Source organism: Sceloporus undulatus, chromosome 2, assembly GCF_019175285.1.
Source record: "Sceloporus undulatus isolate JIND9_A2432 ecotype Alabama chromosome 2, SceUnd_v1.1, whole genome shotgun sequence".
In the NCBI taxonomy this organism is placed as follows: Eukaryota; Metazoa; Chordata; class Lepidosauria; order Squamata; family Phrynosomatidae; genus Sceloporus; species Sceloporus undulatus.
Genome location: NC_056523.1, coordinates 222,724,713 through 222,743,528, shown reverse-complemented (window position 1 = coordinate 222,743,528; position 18,816 = coordinate 222,724,713). Strand labels below are relative to the sequence as shown.

The 18,816-nt window shown below is 41.6% G+C and overlaps 1 protein-coding gene across 2 annotated transcripts in view; it reads right to left on the bottom strand.

Annotated features, from left to right (window-relative positions):
• Positions 1–1,807: 1,807 nt before the first annotated feature.
• Positions 1,808–18,816, bottom strand: part of LOC121922208 (ephrin type-A receptor 1-like) — a 59,422-nt gene continuing 42,413 nt past the window's right edge. Inside the window, exons 4-5 of one of the 2 annotated variants that reach the window (XM_042451319.1) lie at positions 4,138–4,413; positions 1,808–1,889 (exon numbers count right to left, since the gene is read on the bottom strand). In XM_042451319.1, coding sequence (XP_042307253.1) covers positions 1,857–1,889; positions 4,138–4,413 — 309 coding nt within the window. In that variant the 3' untranslated portion in view covers positions 1,808–1,856. The remainder of the gene's footprint in view (positions 1,890–4,137; positions 4,414–18,816) is intronic. The other variant, XM_042451320.1, reaches the window with a different exon arrangement.

The window sequence follows — 18,816 nt, the reverse complement described above, 5'->3', positions numbered from 1 at the left end:
CCCGGTTTCAAGGTCCTCCATTATGGCAACCCTATGAGGAAGGCCAAAGAAGAAAGTGAAAGGGCAAGCTCACTACTGAGCATACAGAAAACAAAAATAATTACTGTGGAGATAATTACAAGTTCAACCTAGGGGTCAAACAGATCGGCAACTTGGAACAGCCTTTGGACACTTCAGACCTGGTTGGACCCCAATCAGCGTGGGAACACTGTGACCGGATGTCGCAGTCCTGAAGCCGGCCACTACCCTTAATAGGCCTCTAACAATGTGCAGCTTTTCACCACTCCTTTTTGGGTGGCTTTTCCTGGTCAGGAATGCTCTCTGCACAGCTTTCAGCCACTGTGGGGTTGCATGTTGTCTGCACACCCTTTTCCCAGAGCGGAGGAAAGCCACTCTTTCCTGCCTATCTGTTTCAGCCCTAGACAATGAGGACATGGAAACAGTAAAAGAGTCTCTATACTTTGGTTCAAACACTGATCAGAATGGGGATTGCCGCCAAGAAATCAGAAGAAAAATATGAATGGGAAGAGCAGCTATGAAAGAACTAGGCAATATCTTCAAGAACAAAGCACAAAAGTTAGAATTGTACAAGCAATTGTATTCCCTATTATTATGTACAGATGCAAGAGCTGGACAGTTAAGAAAATGGACAATTTTTTCCTCCATTTTCTTAACTGTCCAGCTCATGCATCCATGGCCACATCATGAGAAGACACAACTCATCAGAAAAGACAATAATGCTAGGAAAGACGGGGGAGGGGAGTAGAAAGAGAGGAAGCCCACAGGCTAGATGGATGGACTCCATTAAGGAGGTCATGGGTGTGAACCTGGAAGAACTTAGAACAGTGGAGGATAAAGAGTCTTGGTATGTCTCATCCATGGGGTCACCATGAGTCTAAACCAACTTGAGGGTGGCTAACAACAACAACAGACTGGGAAGGGTAGGATTCTCACCTCTCCTCTCCTGTCATCTCAATTCTCCTAATTACTTTTTCACTTTGAATTCAGTTAACAGCAATGAAAGTAAACTGAGGACATAGAGAGAGATGAGGATGATGTGAGAGAAACTAAGGCGCAGTACAGACCGCCCCAAAAGGGCGGCCTGCCGGTGTCTATTTTTCCACTGGAGGGAAGCCTCAGCCGCCAAATGATGAGGCTTCCCGCCAGTGGAAAAAGAACCCACAAAAAGTGGGTTCTTTTGAAGTGGCGGAGGCGTAACGAGTGCACCATTGGCACACTTGTTATGTAAGTGCTGCGCGGCACCATGTGAACACTGTGCGGCACTTATGTAACAGTGGCAGTGCCGTGTAAACAGGGCACTGCCATTGTTACACCCTTGTCATGTGCCAGGGTTGCGGGGCGTTTGGGCGCTCCGCCCCCCCCACGCAACCCTCGCACATGACGAGGGCGCCTGAACAGCCAGTATGTACCGGGCCTTAGACATTTTAAAATCAGCTGAAAAGTGTCCTTGCAAAATCTGGAGAACTGGAAGGTATGGAGTCTGTATACTTGAGTTTAGATTTTGAGGGAGGAATGGGATGCTGTACACCCAACCTCCACATATCCAAAGTCTGAGAAAGCTGCTCAGAGTTGTATGTGTTGTGTTCTTTCTGTGCCTGCCCCCTCATCTTCCTTGTTACTAGATTTCCCAATCTTCCTTTGCCCTTTGTGGCTAAAAGGAGAATTTGCTAGGGTAGCAACTCTTCTTTCAAAAAGGTGTGTGTATGTATTCCAAAGCTTAAGAAAGAAGCCATGTCATACAAGGAAAAAGAAAAGAACAATCGAGCATGAGCAGGGGACAGATATTTAGCTTTTAATTAGGGTTATTGATGTCTTGGGAAATCCTCATATCCTTGTCAGTCATGCAACCGCAACCCAGACTGCACAACCTATGTAACAAAAGAAATAGCAGTGGAGACAATGGGAGTGGGAGTGAGGAATCACCATTTCGAAGCAATTCCATGTTGGAAAAGAACAAGAGAAGCATTGCTTTTTAAAGTACAATATTGTTGTAGTTCTCTTTGAATAATATAATAATCAATAATTTCGTTCTCCTGGAGATAGGGATATGTTCATGAAAACAGACATGAGCAAAAGGCTTCTTCTTTCTCTCTCTTTCTGTCTGTCTGTCTCTCTTTTTGTTTCTGGAAGGGGTGGCTCGCATCCCTCCCCTTGGAAGCTTAAATATCAGTAATAATTTGTTAGAGCAAATAGCTCTATAGAGCTGAGAACTGTAAAAACAATTTCTTACAGTAATAATATAATACTGTATATGTAACAAGTAAAATACTTGATTAAAAATGGCCACTTGTTGTTCAATTTGTTTCTGGCTTACGGAGACCCTGAGATTGCCTATTATGTGATTTTCTGGGGCTGAGAGTATGTGGCTTGCCCAAGGTTACCCAGTGAGTTTCACTGGCCAAACGGATTCAAACCCTGATCTCCAGAGCTGTAGTCCCTTGCTCTAACCGTTATGCCACCCTGGCTCTAAATTGGCCACACATATCCAATTATCCCTAAAATAACAGATCAAAATAACTTGATTTTTGACCCATTAATGTTGTTGGCACTTAATATTTACACAATGGCTGTTAAAATAACAATGTCAAAGACTGACAAATCAGGAGGAAAGAAATTAATTTTGAATGAACTATATCCAAGCTTTCTTGGAAATTTCTTTACTTTTCTCTTCCAAATTACATGTCACTCACAACAATGAGTGGTTCACCTTTTGTTTAATTGTTTGAAGTGTTGTTTGTATGTGATGATCACCTATTTGCACCAAGATTGTTTTTCCCTTTTAAAAATAATTAAATTTGAATAATTTATTTCAATCTGAAAAAAGAAATGCTCCAGGAAGAAGGAGGGGTATCTTTTGTTTTGTGATTACTCTTTAAAGATATCACAAAGATGCCCCGTGGCTCCTTAGCTTTAAACTAGTAAAATTTGTTTCAAAAAAAAAAAAAAAACCCTCCAAAGCTGTACATGGCCTTGCTCCACCTTATATTTTATGCTTACTTCCTGCTACTCCCTGCCCATGAACTTTACTCTTAAAACTCTGTTAAACCGTTCTCACCCTCAGCCATCAGAGATCACTTTTCCTCTTGGACAATTTTGTACATTCTGTGTTGCTTCTTCTCATGCCTGGAGCTAAGGAGACTTTATTTCATTTGTCCATATCCACCCCTCACTTTCCTCCTTCCTCCTTCCCTTCTGTTACCTTTCTCATGATCATCATTTAAAGGATATGTTTTGGGAGATTTTTCCTGTATGAAAGGTCTGTGCATAGAAGGGGCATGCATAGGGTGACCAGAAGGCCTAACCACCAAGGAGGACAAGGCACTGCAAAATGGAGGACCTTCAAGACAAACAGCGGACTTTACAAAACTAAAAACTAACAACACTAATATAAATATAAATTCATGTTGCTTAGTCATGCTCAAAATGTAGGACATTTTGAAATTCCTCCTGGACGGAAGACTGAAATGGAGGATATGTCCTGGAAACAGAGGATGTCTGGTCACCCTGTGCATCTTGAAATTCCTCCTGGACAGAAGGATGAAATAGAGGATATGTCTTCTAAAAGGAGGATCTCTGGTCACCCTGTCCATGCAGTATAAACACAAACATCAAGTTTCTTTAAGAGAGGCAGTAGTGGTTTGAGTGTTGGATTAGGGCTCTGAGAGACATGGGTTTGAATCCCCACTTGGCCATGGAAACCCACTGGGTGACCTTGGCCAAGGCATGCTCTCTCAGCCAGAGAGAAAGGCAATGGTAAATCACCTCTGAACAAACTCTGCACAGAAAACCCCATGACAGGGTCACCATAAATTGGTGTCAACTTGAACAACAGCACAATACAGTGGACCCTTGTTATATGCTGGGGTTTGGTTCCAAGATCCCCCGTGTATAACAAAATCCGTGTATGCTCAAGTACCATTAAATATAATGACATAGCAAAATGGTGTCCCTTATAAAAAAATGGAAAATCAAGGTTTGATATGTGAAATGTATACTTTTTTTGAACATTTTCAAACCATGTATGCTTGAATCCGTGTATAACAAATCCGTGTATAAGAAGGGCCAACTGTATTTCTAGACACTTCTCTGTAACAATGTTTCTGAAATCCAACTGACCTTGTTGAAGAGTGGGCGGTGGAACTGGATTCCAACATCGTGTTCGGACTCCATGTAGAAGAGGTTGAATGTCTCCTTGCAGCTCACCACCTCTCCTCTGAAACTCTTACAGTCGCGAATGGTGAATTTCAGCTCCACAAAGATGTTGGAAGAGGTGTCCCCTCGGAAAATCCAGTTGGTGCGAAGCCAGTGGTCAGTGTCTCCCTCGGAGAGGACGCTGCAGTCCTGGTACATGTATATGGGAGTGCCATTTATCATGTGCTGTGTCTCACTCCACTGTGCATAGGAAAGAAAATGGGGAGGGGGAAATCCCATTAACAGCAATTCTAAGAGAGTGAAAGAGAGCAAGAGTAGTACTCTTTTTTTCAGTACCATGATGGGCTGAAATATGAAAGGAGTTATTAATATTTGGTATTAGTATTATTGATTAATTAATATTATTGAGAGCCAGCTTGACGTAGTGGTTTGAGTGTTCGACTACAACTCTGGAGACCAGGGTTTGACTCCCAACTTAGCCATCAAACCCAGTGGGTGACCTTGGGTAAGTCACATACTCTCAGCCTCAGAGGAAGGCAAGGACAAACCTCCTCTGAACAAATCTTGTAAAAAAATCCCATAGTAGGTTTTCTTAGGGTTGCCATAAGTTGGAAACAACAACAACAAACAACAAAGCATGGATGATTCCTCTCCACCTCAGACAAACTTTGTAAAGTGGGTTTACAAGACTTTACAAGTGTAAAGTCTGAGAGATGGTCTCTGTCCCATTCACATCCACATCTATATACAGTTGGCCCTTTTTATCCACAGATTTTTTTATCCATGGGTTCAAGTATCCATGGCTTTAAAATATTCCAAAAAAGGTATAAATTCCAAATAGTAAAACTTGATTTTTCCAATTTATATAAGGGACATCATTTTGCTATGCCATTGTTTTTAATGGGACTCAAACATCCATGGATTTGGTTATCCATGGGGGTCCTGAAACCAAATGCCAGGGGATACCAAAAGTCCATTGGATGATATAATCAGCCACCAATGCAATTTGATAGTCCTCAGAGGACAAATAATTCCATCTCTATTCAAATATAACAATGGATACAATCAAGAAACCAGCAACTGTTTCAGCTGCTTAAGCCAGGATACTCTGAAAACAATACATTACAATTTATCAAGAATTTCACTTCTATCATCTGTGGCTTAGATCAAGATAATGGTGTTTATTCTCAAAACAAGTGCTAATTAACAGTAGCAAGATAATTATGTTGCTCTCATAACTACTTTGTAATTACTGTATATACTCATGTAAACGTCTAGACATTTTAGTAAAGAAATTGACCCAAAAAGCTGAGTTGCTTTATCCATGGGTAGGTACTGTATTTTAACCCTTATTTTAAAACAGGAACCATGACACATGAGTGTCATCTGTCCTAGAAGCACTGTCCCCCCCCCTCTATTCTCTCATCCATCCAGCATTTAGTCTGACCACAGTTATGCCTGCTGGAATGTTCTACATTCTTTGGCATTGTTTTCCTTTCCTTCATCCTTTAGATCTTTTGTTACATGCTTCTAAGAAGATTATCTACCACAAAGAAGCTTACTGTCCTTAAAACATGGCTACATTGTCCCTAAAGTGCAAAGGTGTGATCACCAGTCACACTTGTCTCCCGTGATGAAATCGTCACAGACGGATCCTGTCATTAAAGCATTCATGGAGCCACCATTTCTCTGTATAACGGGAACTTCTGATATGCAGAGAAATGGCGGCTCCGTGAATACTTTAATGAAGGGATGTCTCCATGACAATTTCATTATGGGAGACAAGTGTGACCAGCAATCACACCCTCACACTTTAGGGACGATCTAGCCACGTTTTGAGGATGGTAAGCCTCTCTGTGATAATCTCCTATGTTTTACCCTTAACCTATCCATGCATCACATCAAAATCCATAATTTTGGCCCCAAAACCTATCCTCGACTTATACATGAGATCTACTTATACTCAAGTGTATATGGTAGTTATTTTATATATATTTAATCTTTAATGCAATACTTACAATCTATTTTTTTGGGGGGAAATTTCAATTTCCTTTGATTGTACCTGGTTTCCTTTACACCTATGCCAACTGATGATACAACTTCTTGAGTTTCAAAGTGGACTGTAGGCCACAATGCTGGAAGTAGCAGGATATGAGAGCCAGTATGGCATAGTGGTTTGAGTGTTTGAGACCAGAGTTCAAATCCCTACTCAACCATGAAACCCACTGGGTGACCTTGGTCAAGTCACATGCTCTCGGCCTCAGGGAAGGCCATATCCAACCTCCTCTGAACAAATCTTACCAAGACAACCCCAAGATAAGTTAGCCTTAGGGTCACCCTAAGTTGGAAACAACTTAAAGGCACACAAGAACAACAACAACCACAGGCCTCTTGGTTACTTTTGTTGTAGAGGTCAGAGGAAGAGAACAGAATGTAATGAGGGAGGAAACAAATTAAGATACCAGAGTGACCGTGAATTTTTGGTAGAGGTGGGGAAAGAATGGAGTTTAACAACCTTGAAGAGCTTTAGGCCTAGCCTAATAAGAGACTTTCAAATCCACATCCATTTTAACATGTTAACAATTTCACTTATTCTATGCATGTAGCCACCTGTAATTGTGCAAATGGGTAAGACATGAATTGAAACACCGTCTTATTAAAAATATAATGGAACAACAACAACAACAACAAATGAACCCAGCATGGGGAGAAGGGGTTTTGGTTGCTTATTCTTTAAATTCTGACTCTTGTTTGGATTGGTTAAGAATCATATTAAAGTATATTAACCATCATTCTTGTCTTACGGAATAATAATAATAATAATGATATCTTATACTTATATGGTTGTGTTTGTTAGACACCCTCATGTATCCCTCCATAATAGCAATTTGCCTGTGCCTTATCTTTTCTGCTCTATTATGTTTTCTTGTAAATTATAATGAAGAATTAATAAGTAAAAGGGAGGAAAGAATGACATTAGAGCATAATTCAAAGCACAACCCAAGGAAGGAAGAGATTCATGTATACACAGACACACACGTGTGCACACACACACACACACACACACACAGCGAGACAGAGAGAGTATAATTTAAGCTGCTCTATGTGTCCCCAATCTTTATATCAATGATCCAAACACAATCCAGTTTGTGACTTCTTTAACTGCCTTGGCTTAATACTAGGGAAATCTGAGAACTGTAGTTTTGTGAGACATTTAAACTTCTCTGTCAGAGAGTTCTGGTGCCACAATAAACTACAATTCCCAGGATTCTCTAGCACTGAGCCAGGGCTGTTAAAGCAGTCTCTAACTGGATTATTTCTGCAGTGTGTTTTGGACCAATGTCTTAAGCTCTATCTTTCTTTTCTTTTAATATAAGTTCAGATATGATGCATACCACTATGTGTCTGTGTGACACATATGCAAGTACCTAACTCATTTTAATTTATATACAGTCATGACAGAAAAATGAGGCCATTCCTCCATGAAGGATCAATTCCAAATGATTGGACTGGATAGTGGTACACATGTAAAATCAACTTTCCCTGGCATTTTTTTCCCATTTTGATTTGTGAGCAATAATAATATTAGGTAGAATCTCCATGCATTCCATCTATATCTAACACCTGTAATTCAGGAGCAATACCCGTAGACCAGTGAAGAACACCTGATTTGATCAAATCTTGAAACAAACTGGGACAATTTGTACTGATCTAGATCAATCAAGTCCAAATTAGTTCAATCCACACCAGGTCCATACCAGTCAGAAATGATTCGGATCAATTCAGTAATCTGAACAACAAATGAAAGCTAGATAGTGTGTTCGTAAAATGTTGCAAAACTGTTTCTTATAATAAATATGCCAAAGTGGGGATGGAGAGGAGGAGTGAATTGGGCCTTTTTTCATGGACAGTTCTATCTTCCTTTAAGGCATCCCTTGCATAGCCCTACAAGATGGAGGTGCATTTACTTGCTCTTCCTCCAGTATGATATATGCCATTCTATGCCAACAATGTTTATCTGCATTCTTCATTAGACAAACATGACAACTCTATGCAAGAGGATAAATGGACAGAAATCTGGCATTAGAAATGGCAATGCCCAAAACCCAGTTACAGAACATTTCAACCACCCTGGACATATAGGAAGGGATTTACAGGTCTCAGTCCTTGAACAAAGAAATTACAAAGACTAGACTAGAAAGAGAAGCAGCTGAACTGAATTATATTCAATGATTCCAGTCCATCAGCAGAGGTATGAGCAAAGATGATGGTGTGTTCATTCATTAATTAATTTATTTAATATCCTGCTTTTCTCCTAGTTTTATATTCTAAAATATAAAAATGAAAAAGCATTAAGTATAAACCAATTAAAACATTAGTTCTAAAACAACTAAAAACACTAAAGCATATCCTCATGGTGCACTACATATATTAATACAAGAGTATTTGCTAATTCTCTGTATGTGTGTTGTGTGCCTTCAAGTTGTTTACGACTTATGGCGACCATAAGGCGACCCTATCCTGGGCTTTCTTGGCAAGATTTGTTCAGAAGAAGTTTGCCATTGACTTCCCCTGAGGCTGAGAGTCTGTGACTTGCCCTGTGTCACCCAATGGGTTTGATTGCTGAGCTGGGAATCCAATCCTGGTCTCCAGAGTCCAACACACAAACCACGATGCCAAGTACATATAACAGAGTGAATTTTGTACTCAGACAAACTGAGTTTTTGTAAGTAGATACTCCACATTCTCTGGGGTTAGGGGTAAAGGGTCCCTGTGAATTTGGAAAAAACTCAAATAAAAAAACAACACTGTTTTTGTGGGTTTTTCAGGTTATGTGGCCATGTTCTAGAAGAGTTGATGTTTCGCCACATCAAAAAAAACCACTCTTCTTTTACCTAAAAGAACACTTCTCTAGGAGTTTCCAGGTCCTCCAGCGCAACTGTACAGTCAACATCTGCCAGGCATTGACCATAGAATCATGCTGGAGGACCTACAAATGCCTAGAGAAGTGTGCTCTGTAGGATGTTCTAGGTTCTCCAGCACAACTCTGTGATCAACTTCTAACAGAATTGTGCTGGGGGACCTAGAGATTCCTAATCAAACCCAAAAATAATCAAATCAGCAAATAATCAAATCTGCAAATGTGGAGGGACAACTGTATATTGCTTTCATACATCAACACTAACTGACCTCTGTAAAGATCTGAAAGACCTGTATCACGTCACCCAGTCCTTTGAAAATTTAAGACAAGACACATGATTTTCCTCTTTCTAGATCCTGGATTTTTAATCTATAGATTCATGCAAACCTTGCCAAGAAAACCCCATGACAGGTTCACCTTAGGGTCGCTATAAGTCAGTATAGCCTTGAAGGCACACAACACACACACACACCCCAACACACACCATTTTACAACATCACTGGATTTTGGTTTCCACAGGGATCCTGGAATGAAAGGAGAAGGTAATGGCAAACCTACTTTGAACAAATCGTGTCAAGAAAACCCCCATGATAGGGTCACCATAAGTTAGAAATGACTTGTAGGCACACAACAGTGGAACACACTCCCTTGGAGTGTGGTGGAGTTTCCTTCTTTGGGGGTTTTTAAACAGAGGCTGGATGGCTTTGGTTGTGAGTTCCTGCTTAGACTGGATGGCCCTTGGGGTCTCTTCCAACTCTATGATTCTATGAAGATTCCACTGTCTTTTGAAAGCAGTAAAAAAAGTAACTTTCAGTGCTCTGGCCCTGTGGCAGTTACATCTGGACTTTTGCCAGTAGAAGGGTGTGTATCTGACACAACTCTCCGAGCCCCGCAAACACACCCTTCCATTTCGGAGGCTCAGGATTGCTAGTCATCCAGCCTGCCCTGCAGGAATGCACAAGTTTCCAGGTAGCTGCTCTTCCCTCACCTGTGTGATCTCAAGTTCCTTCCTGATTTCAGAAGTTCAGGAAAAGAAACTTTATTGAAGGGTGTGGGAAACAGTACCTGGGTGTGGTGGTGGTGGTGGTGTGTGTGTGTGTGTGTGTGTGTGTAGGGGGAGGATTATATCCTTTTTGTGTATTCTTGGGTTTATGGAGCTTCTTGATGAGTGGTGTTAAACAAAGTACACAAAGCAGAATTTATTGCAACCTTTGCCTCTTAACAAGGCAAGACAGGAAGCCCAGCCGAAAAATGAAAAGTACTTAAGCAAAGAAAGATCTATGACAATAGATAAATAGTTGTGTGCGTGTTGACTTTAATGGCAATAAAAATCCATACTGTGTAGAGATATTTTTAAAAAATCTATTGATTCATTAGAGACAGGGAGAGAGAAAAGAAGTTCTTCTCTGGGTTAAAATAAAAACTCATTGCCTGCCTATTATTTTTAACAGGAGACATCCATGTGGGAGCATTTTTTCCCTTCAAAATGCGTAAAAGACACTGTAATAACAGCACAACAGATTTATTTCCTGTGTGTCTTCTAATTCAAATTGGCTTCCACTAGAGACAAACATGTTTATTACCAGTATTAGCACTGCCAGGTTGCAGCTATTCTCCCTGACAGGAGGAAGAAACTGGATTCTGGATTCTGGAGCTGACTGACACTACAGACATCTGTTGGTTGCTACAAAATTGCAATGGCAATCCCAAAGGACAACGCTGGGAACCGAAATTTACTGGGCGCAATAAAACCACTTTGTTAGATGTCATTAGTGCATCTTCTGTAAATAAAAAAGAAGTACTCTGCAACCAGTTTAAATTTAAAACCAGTTTAAACCAATCTGCATATGATTTGCCACAGGCTTTGGCTCCATCCACACTACAGAAATAATCCAGTTTGACACCACTTTAACTGCCATGACTCACATGCTATGGCATTCTGGTAACTAGTTTTGTGAGACATTTAGCCTCCTCTGGGAGAGAGCTCCGGTGCCGCAATGAACTGCAATTCCCAGAATTGGATACCATTGAGCTATGGCAGTTAAAGTGGTGTCAAACTGGATTATTTCTGTAGTGTGAGTGCAGCCCCTGAAACCCAGCTTCAGTACAAGAAAAAGGACCACGTTACAAGATGGATAGATATTGAGGACATCAACATCCAAAATCCACAAAACAGTGATACTTTTATTGACTGTTTTGTTGATTTGGGATGTTATTGTACTTTTCTACATGGCAACACATCTATCCTGGATATCTATTGAGGACACTGACATATATAATCTTAAAGCTGAAGCAACTGAACAAAGGTAGACCCTAGAAAACTATCCTTCTGTGATTTTCAAAAACGCACTGGCAATTTAGGTTTTGTTCCCTCAAGTCTTCCTTCTCCACATACACAAACATTCCACTTAGAAATGGTGTGATTTTTAAGGGTTGGCTGCTAAAGGGGGGAGGAACATGTGGCCTGCAGGCCATAAGCTGCTGGCAAACCTGCATTTAAAATTTTCAGGCCCTCATTTTTTGGGGGGAAATATTGTTTGGTTCCTGCGTTTTGCCTCCATTGTCTGTTTTAAGTCCAAAATGGCCCTTTTTAAAATAAGTGCTTTGAAAAAGAAGTTGCCTAGGCTTAAACCCGCCCGGAGGGGGGGGGGCACAAATTAATAATAGCAATAGCACTTACATTTCTATACCACTTTATAGTTCTAGGCACTCTCTAAGTGGTTTACAATGGGTTAGCCAATTGCTCCTAACACAATAACAACCGCAATAGCAGAAATGTTCACACACCTTGCAGAGGAGGAGGGGCGGGCACATTTTGAGTGTAAAATATATTTTTAAGAAACAATTTTTTTGGTGGATTACATGGTGGAATCATATGTACCCCAAGACTGAGGAAGAACATGTGCAGCAGTTTAAAATTAAATGTCAACAAAATTAAATTCAGATCATGTGATGTCCTTTCTTTTTTTCAAAACTTGTGCTGCATGGAGAAAGAGAGGAAGCATGTTGTTCAGAAGCTCCCTGTAGCTTCTTAGAAAGGTATGAGCTGTGGTGACAGCTCTGCGATCATACAGTTGGAAGAGACCACATTCCCCATTGGCAACCCATATACGGACCATGCTCATCCCGTGACTTTTCAAGAATGAGAATGTCCCGTTCTTGAAAAGCCGCTGGATAAGCCCGGGTTGCGTATGGGCTACCAACAGGGAATGTAGTAAGATCCATCACTGATGGGTCAAACATGCATCTATTCCGTTGGGGGAAAGTGCATTGAAAAGCTCTGGAGACTCCACCATTCTCTGAGGTAGCATCTTGCACTGTCGAACAGCTCTTACTACCAGGAGGTTCCTCCTAATGTTGAGATGGAATCTCTGTTCCTGTCATTTGTTTCCATTGCTATGGGTCCTATCCTCTGGAGCAGCGGAAAACAAACTTGCTCCATCCTCAATATGACACCCCTTTAAATACTTTAAAAAGGCTATCATATCACTTCTTAACCATCTCTTCTCCAGGCTAAACATACCTAGCTCCCTAAGTCTCTTCTCATAGGGTTTGACATTTTTCAGACTCTTCACCACTTTGGCTACCTTGTACCATACTCGGAAGCTTCAATTGGTACAGAATATGGCAGCAAGACTGGTCACTGGATCTTCCAGGACCAGTCATATAACACCAGTTCTTAAAGATCTTCACTGGCTGCCTATTCCCTTCCGGGCGCAATACAAGGTGTTGGTTATTACCTATAAAGCCCTAAATGGCTTGGGCCCAGGGTATTTGGAGGACCATACAATCCGCCCCGCACACTCAGGTTGGCCGGGAAGCAGTTGTTAAGAGTTCCGGAAGCGAGATATACCACCACTCAGAGGGCCTTCTCCATCTCGGCCCCTAAGCTCTGGAACTCGCTTCCCGGCAAGCTCCGCTCGGCCACCTCTCTGGACCAATTTAAAAGGGGGCTTAAAACATACCTGTTCCAGCAGGCATACCCCTAATACCCCGAAGTACTCCCACCTTCCCCTCTCTGTTGCACTATTGTGATAGCTGGAGATGTTATGGTATTGTAGCAGTTGTTGATGTTTTTACTGACTAATGTTCTATTGTATGTTTTTATGGACTGTATATTGTCAATCTTTTATATGCTGTTACCCGCCTTGATCGCTGGAAAGGCCGGCTACAAATAAAATTTTATTTATTATTATTATTATTACCTTCCTCTGGACACCCTCCAGCTTCTCAAAATCCTTTTTGAATTGTGGTGCCCAGACTGGACACAGTATTATTCCTGGTGAGGCCTGACCTAAGCAGAATAGAGTGGCACTACTGCTTTCCTCAATCTAGACACTTTACTTCTGTTGATGCAGCCTAGAATAGCATTGGCTTTTTTAGTTGCCGCATCACACTGTTGGCTCACGTTCAACTTGTGATCCACTAGGACTCCTAGATCCCTTTCACATGTAGTCTTGTTAAGCCAGGTGTCCCTCATCCTCTATCTATACATTTCATTTTTTTCCACCTAAGTGCAGTACCTTACATTTCTCCCTGGTGAAATTCATTTTATTAATTCTGCCCCAGCTTTCTAATCTATTAAGGTCATTTTAATTTTGATCCTGAATTTTTCTTCAGAGATGATCCACTACTTATTTTCTCTTTCAATTCCAATCGAAAGTGATTTCTAGAGAAAGCATACTGTTTCTCCTGGAAGACATAAAAGCAAGACAACTGATATCTAATAGGGTTGAAATAGTTACATAGCATGTCAAGGGTACTGTAGTTGGAGAGGAATTTATTGGCAGAATAACAAAGAGATCTATTGGAAGCTTTGGTTTTCCTCATAGGTCTCTCAATCTAAACTCATTTGTTTAGTTGTATCCTGCATTTCATGGCCTAAGGTAACTGCATCAGATTAATTAATTCTAGGGTGGCCAAAGGGGTTGGGCCCATAATCTGGCAGCAGAGCATGCAAGTAGATGGTGCCAGATTACATCAGAGGCATTTCCATGTAAAATATTTCAGACAGGATGGTCAGAAAATAATACTGAAGGAAATCCTGGATTTACAACATTCCAAGTTAGGGTACTGATATTTCCGGGAACAGGATTTACGGATTTTTACTTTATTTATTTCACTCAAGGTATTTTTATAACCAACCTTCTGTCATAGTTCTTGGATGGTTTAAGAGAAAGAAGTCAATAGCAAACACAAAAAATACAATAAAGTAAAATGCCACACAAAGAGTTGGAAGGGACCATACATTCCCTTGCATGAATGGTGATTCTCATTTGATTAATAAATAAAACTATTTGGACCTTGCACTCTGGAGTTAGGTTTCTTGGAACAGGTATACACAGGCTTGATCCCCACTTAAGTTGCCTAAGACCCCTTGGCTGCTTTCATTTGAGCTAATAAAATCTCCCTATTGGAATATTAATTGTGGATGCCCTCCTTCAACTCTTGTATTTTGGGCAACAGCTGGAGCTGTACAGATGCTGTACAGATACTGTACCTGGATGCTGTAATGGGCTAGATGAGGGCCAAACTGAAGCTGAATCTCAATAAGATGGGGGCTCTGTGGGTTCTCAGTTTTCAAGTATGGGAATTGGGTGTACAGCCTTCTCTGGATAGGGCTGCACTCTCATTGAAGGAGCAGGTACAGAGATTGGGAGTGCTCCTAGGTCTGTCCTGGTCACTGCAGGACCAAATGGAGTCTGTGGATCAGAGTGATGGGGGCCAGCTTTGACTAGTGTGACAACTACAACCTTTCCTAGACAGAGATAACCTAGCCACAATATGCATGCACTGGTAACCTACCAGTTAGACTACTGTAATACACCCTACATAGGGCTGCCCTTGAAGAAGACCGTGAAGCTGCATCTAGTACAAAATGCAGCAGCTGAACTGCTGAATAGACTGTGATATAGATGTAATGCCAGTATTAAAATAATTGCACTTGCTGCCAATGTGTGTCAATTCTGAATTCAAGGTGGTTATGATAATATTTAGAGCCTTAGACAGCTTGGAACCTCAAAGCTTGAGGGAACATTCTTATCATTTAGGTGCAAGTTAAAGCCTTTGGGGCCTCATTAATGCTACCCAAATTTATAATTTTTAAAACGTTTACATTTTAAAGAATTGTTTAACTCATTATACAGTGGGCCCTTGGTATCCACTGGGATTTGGTTGCTGGACCCCATGTGGATACCAAACTCCATGGATGTTCAAGTCCCATTAAATACAATGGATAGTAAAGTGGTGACCCTTAAATAAAATGGCCAAATCAAACTTTGCTTTTTGGAATTTATATATTTATAAAAAAAGAAAAGAAAATCAAGCCGTGGATGTTTGAATCCATGGATAAAGAATCTGTGGATGTTATTATTTAAAATGATTTCGGCGTATTTAAGTCACTTTGCTGTTTTTAGCATGTTTTACTTGTTTTACTGTTATGGTACGGTGCCCTGAGATCTCCTGATGTAAGGTGGGGTATACAATTTTAATAAACAAACAAATAATGTTTAGATGGCATCTCTTTTCTTGTAATTTAAATCACTGGTTCTCATTCTAGTGTTTGGAGCAGAAGAAAACAAGTTTGCTCCATTTTCTACATGAAATCCCTTGATGATGGGGACAAAATCTGTCCTTCTCCAGTCTTCTATGAGTTCTCCTCTCCTCTAAGAATTCTCAAAGATTATTGACAATGGCTCTGAGGTTACAGCTTCCCACAGTGGAAAGAAGTTCACCCAGCTCTGTTCAGTAGATCTGGGTGCATAGGAGCAATTGTGTCAACAACTCAGATGAACTTCACATGATCCCACAGAATGATCAGGGCCTATCAGGGGTGCCAGCTGTTCTAACTGGGAACTGCCATGGAATCTCTGGAATGTCTTCCATAAGCTTCCTGAGACAGACCATTTTCACTTGTCCTTCACTCCTGCAGAGGGAATACCATATAAACTATAAGTCAACCTCAAGGGCAGGTTTTGAGGGCAAAATTATGTATTTACATAAGACCTATAGATAAGCCAAGGGTACAATTTAGAGGCGTGTAACAAAGGATGTAAAGCAGGGGTCCGCAACCTATGGCCCGCGGGCCAGATCTGGCCCGCAGAGACCGTGGGACTGGCCCCAGGCCGGCCCTGCTGCCAATTGCTGGCGGCGGCCTGCTCCCTCGCCCCGCCCTCTGGGGAGGCCTCAGCCTTCCCACAGGGCGGGGGGAGGGGCTCTGGGGCTGGTGCCAAACGCACCAATTGGTGCGATTGCCAGCGGCCTGCTCCCTCCCCCCGCCCTCCGCGGAGGCCAAGGAGAAGTGCGCAGGGCCGCAGGCTTCTTCCTCGGCCTCCATGGGGCCCTGGCTCCGCTGAGGCCGAGGAGAAGCGTGGGGGAGGTGAGGTGGCGGCTTACTGCCTCCGCGGACTCCCCCCAGGGCTCTTGCGGCCCCAGGCCTCCCTTATTTGAGGATGATGAGGAGGGGGAGGATGAGAAAGAGGAGGAGGAGGAGGATCAGAAAGAGGAGGAGGAGGATGAAAAAGAGGAGGATAAAAAAGAGGAGGAGGACGTGGAAAGGTGAGTCATTTCAGGTCTGCCTTGGTTTGTTTTTTTTTATTAATTTTTAACTATATGCAATACTTATTTTTGGTTTTTTATTTCATTATTTGCATTATTGCTTTTTATTTCATTTTATTATTTTTCTTATTGCTTTTCATTTCATTTCAATATTTTTCTTATTGCTTTTTATTTTATTTCATTATTTTTATTATTTCTGAAGGTGAGACACCATGACTTTCCAAAGTGCATTTCTGTGTATTTTTGGTGCATTTATTGCTGAAAGGTCTGCTGTAACAATGATAGTGGTGATGATGATGATGATGATGATGATGATGATATCAGTCAGCACACGCCTCCTCCTCCTCCTCGCAGGGCTTCGGTGGAAGCTCCGCCCCTGGCGTGCAGCTCTGCCCCCAGATGGTGGAAGCTCCACCCCCAACATGCGGCTCCCCCCCAGAGGGTGGAAGCTCCACCCCCCACCCCCCTGGCTTCAGCCCCCCAGTTGTCTGAGGGACAGCAACCCGGCCCCCGGCTCAAAAAGGTTGCCTATCCCTGATGTAAAGGATGAAGCAAAGGAAAATGATGCCAAAGAACTTACAAAATTCCAGCAGGGATAATAAATGTTTGTGCTAGATGAATGAGGTGGAAACTATGAGAAATGGTGGCTGTGCGATGTGTGAGGCATACAGCCAGGTGGGGCTAAGAAAATATGGGCATGTCAAAAAGGAAGAAAAGGCAAAGCAAAGAAAATGACAATTATGTTAGTAGCGATTATAACTTTTAACCTTAATGTGATAACTTTGCCTGATATTAACCCAGAAAAGCTGGCAAACATACATAAATACTCAATACTCAAATAAATACTCAAATCCCTCAAAGCCCAATTCCTCTCAGTGTTCCTTTGAGGGGAAGTGCCACAGAGCTGACACCACCATCATTGAAAAAGATGAGAAGTGGTGCTGTGGAGAAGAGAGCAGAGGGGACCAGTGCTTCTTTTAGATGCTCCTGGGATGGATTAAGCCAGTGATTCCCAAACGCTGGCCTTCCAGGGGTTTTGGACTTCAGTTTCCAGATTACCAGATCACAGACTAAGATGGCTGAGGCTTCTGGGAGCTGAAGTCCAAAACACCTGCTGGACCAGAGTTTGAGAATCACTGGACTAAGCTTGTGCTTTTCCCCACTCTATGAAAGAGGATGATTCTTTTTTTGATAAGAATTTATATTGACCTGTGGATAAATTGACACGAGTTTTTTTTGGGTCAATTTTTAAACCATGTATAAGCCTAGACATTTGTCTAGGCTTATACATGAATATATATAGCAGTTGCTGTAAGTGTAAACATCATCTGAAAATGACCCAAACACACTAGCTAGGAGTCCAAGTAGACCACAAGTTGAACATGAGTTAACAGTGCAATGCAGCAGCTAAAAAAACTAATGTGATTTTAGGCTGCATCAACAGAAGTACAGTGTCTAGATCAAGGGAAGTAATAGTGCCACTATATTCTGCTTTTGTCAGGTCCCACCTTGAATTCAGAAAGGACGTTGAGAAACTGGAGCGTGTCCAAAGAAGGGCAACTAAAATGGTGAAAGGTCTTGAAACCATGACCTATGAGGGACAACTTAGGGAGCTGGGGATGTTTAGCCTGGAGAAGAAAAGGTTAAGAGGTGATATGATAGCCCTGTTTAAATATTTGAAGGGATGTCATATTGAGGAGGAGGCAAACTTGTTTTCTGCCTGAACAGGACCCAGAACAATGGATGCAAGTTCCAGGAAAAGAGATTCCACCTCAACATTAGGAGGAACTTCCTGACAGTAAGGGCTGTTCGACAGTGGAACAAACTCACTTGGAGAGTGATGGAGTCTCCCTACTTAGAGGTCTTTAAACAGGCTGGATGGCCATCCTTCATGGATGCTTTGATTGAGATTTCCTGCATGGCAGGGGGTTGGACTGGATAATAATAATAATAATAATAATAATAATAATTTGTTTTATTTATATACCGCTATTCCAAAGATCATAGCGGTGAACAGCAAGTAAGCTAATTAGCAAGCAAGCTAATTTGCCCCCAACAGTCTGGGTACTCATTTTAGCGACCTTGGAAGGATGCAAGCCTGAGTCGAGCTTGGGCCCTTTTGCTGGTCTTGGGTTGGACTGGATAATAATAAATACGATAAGAAG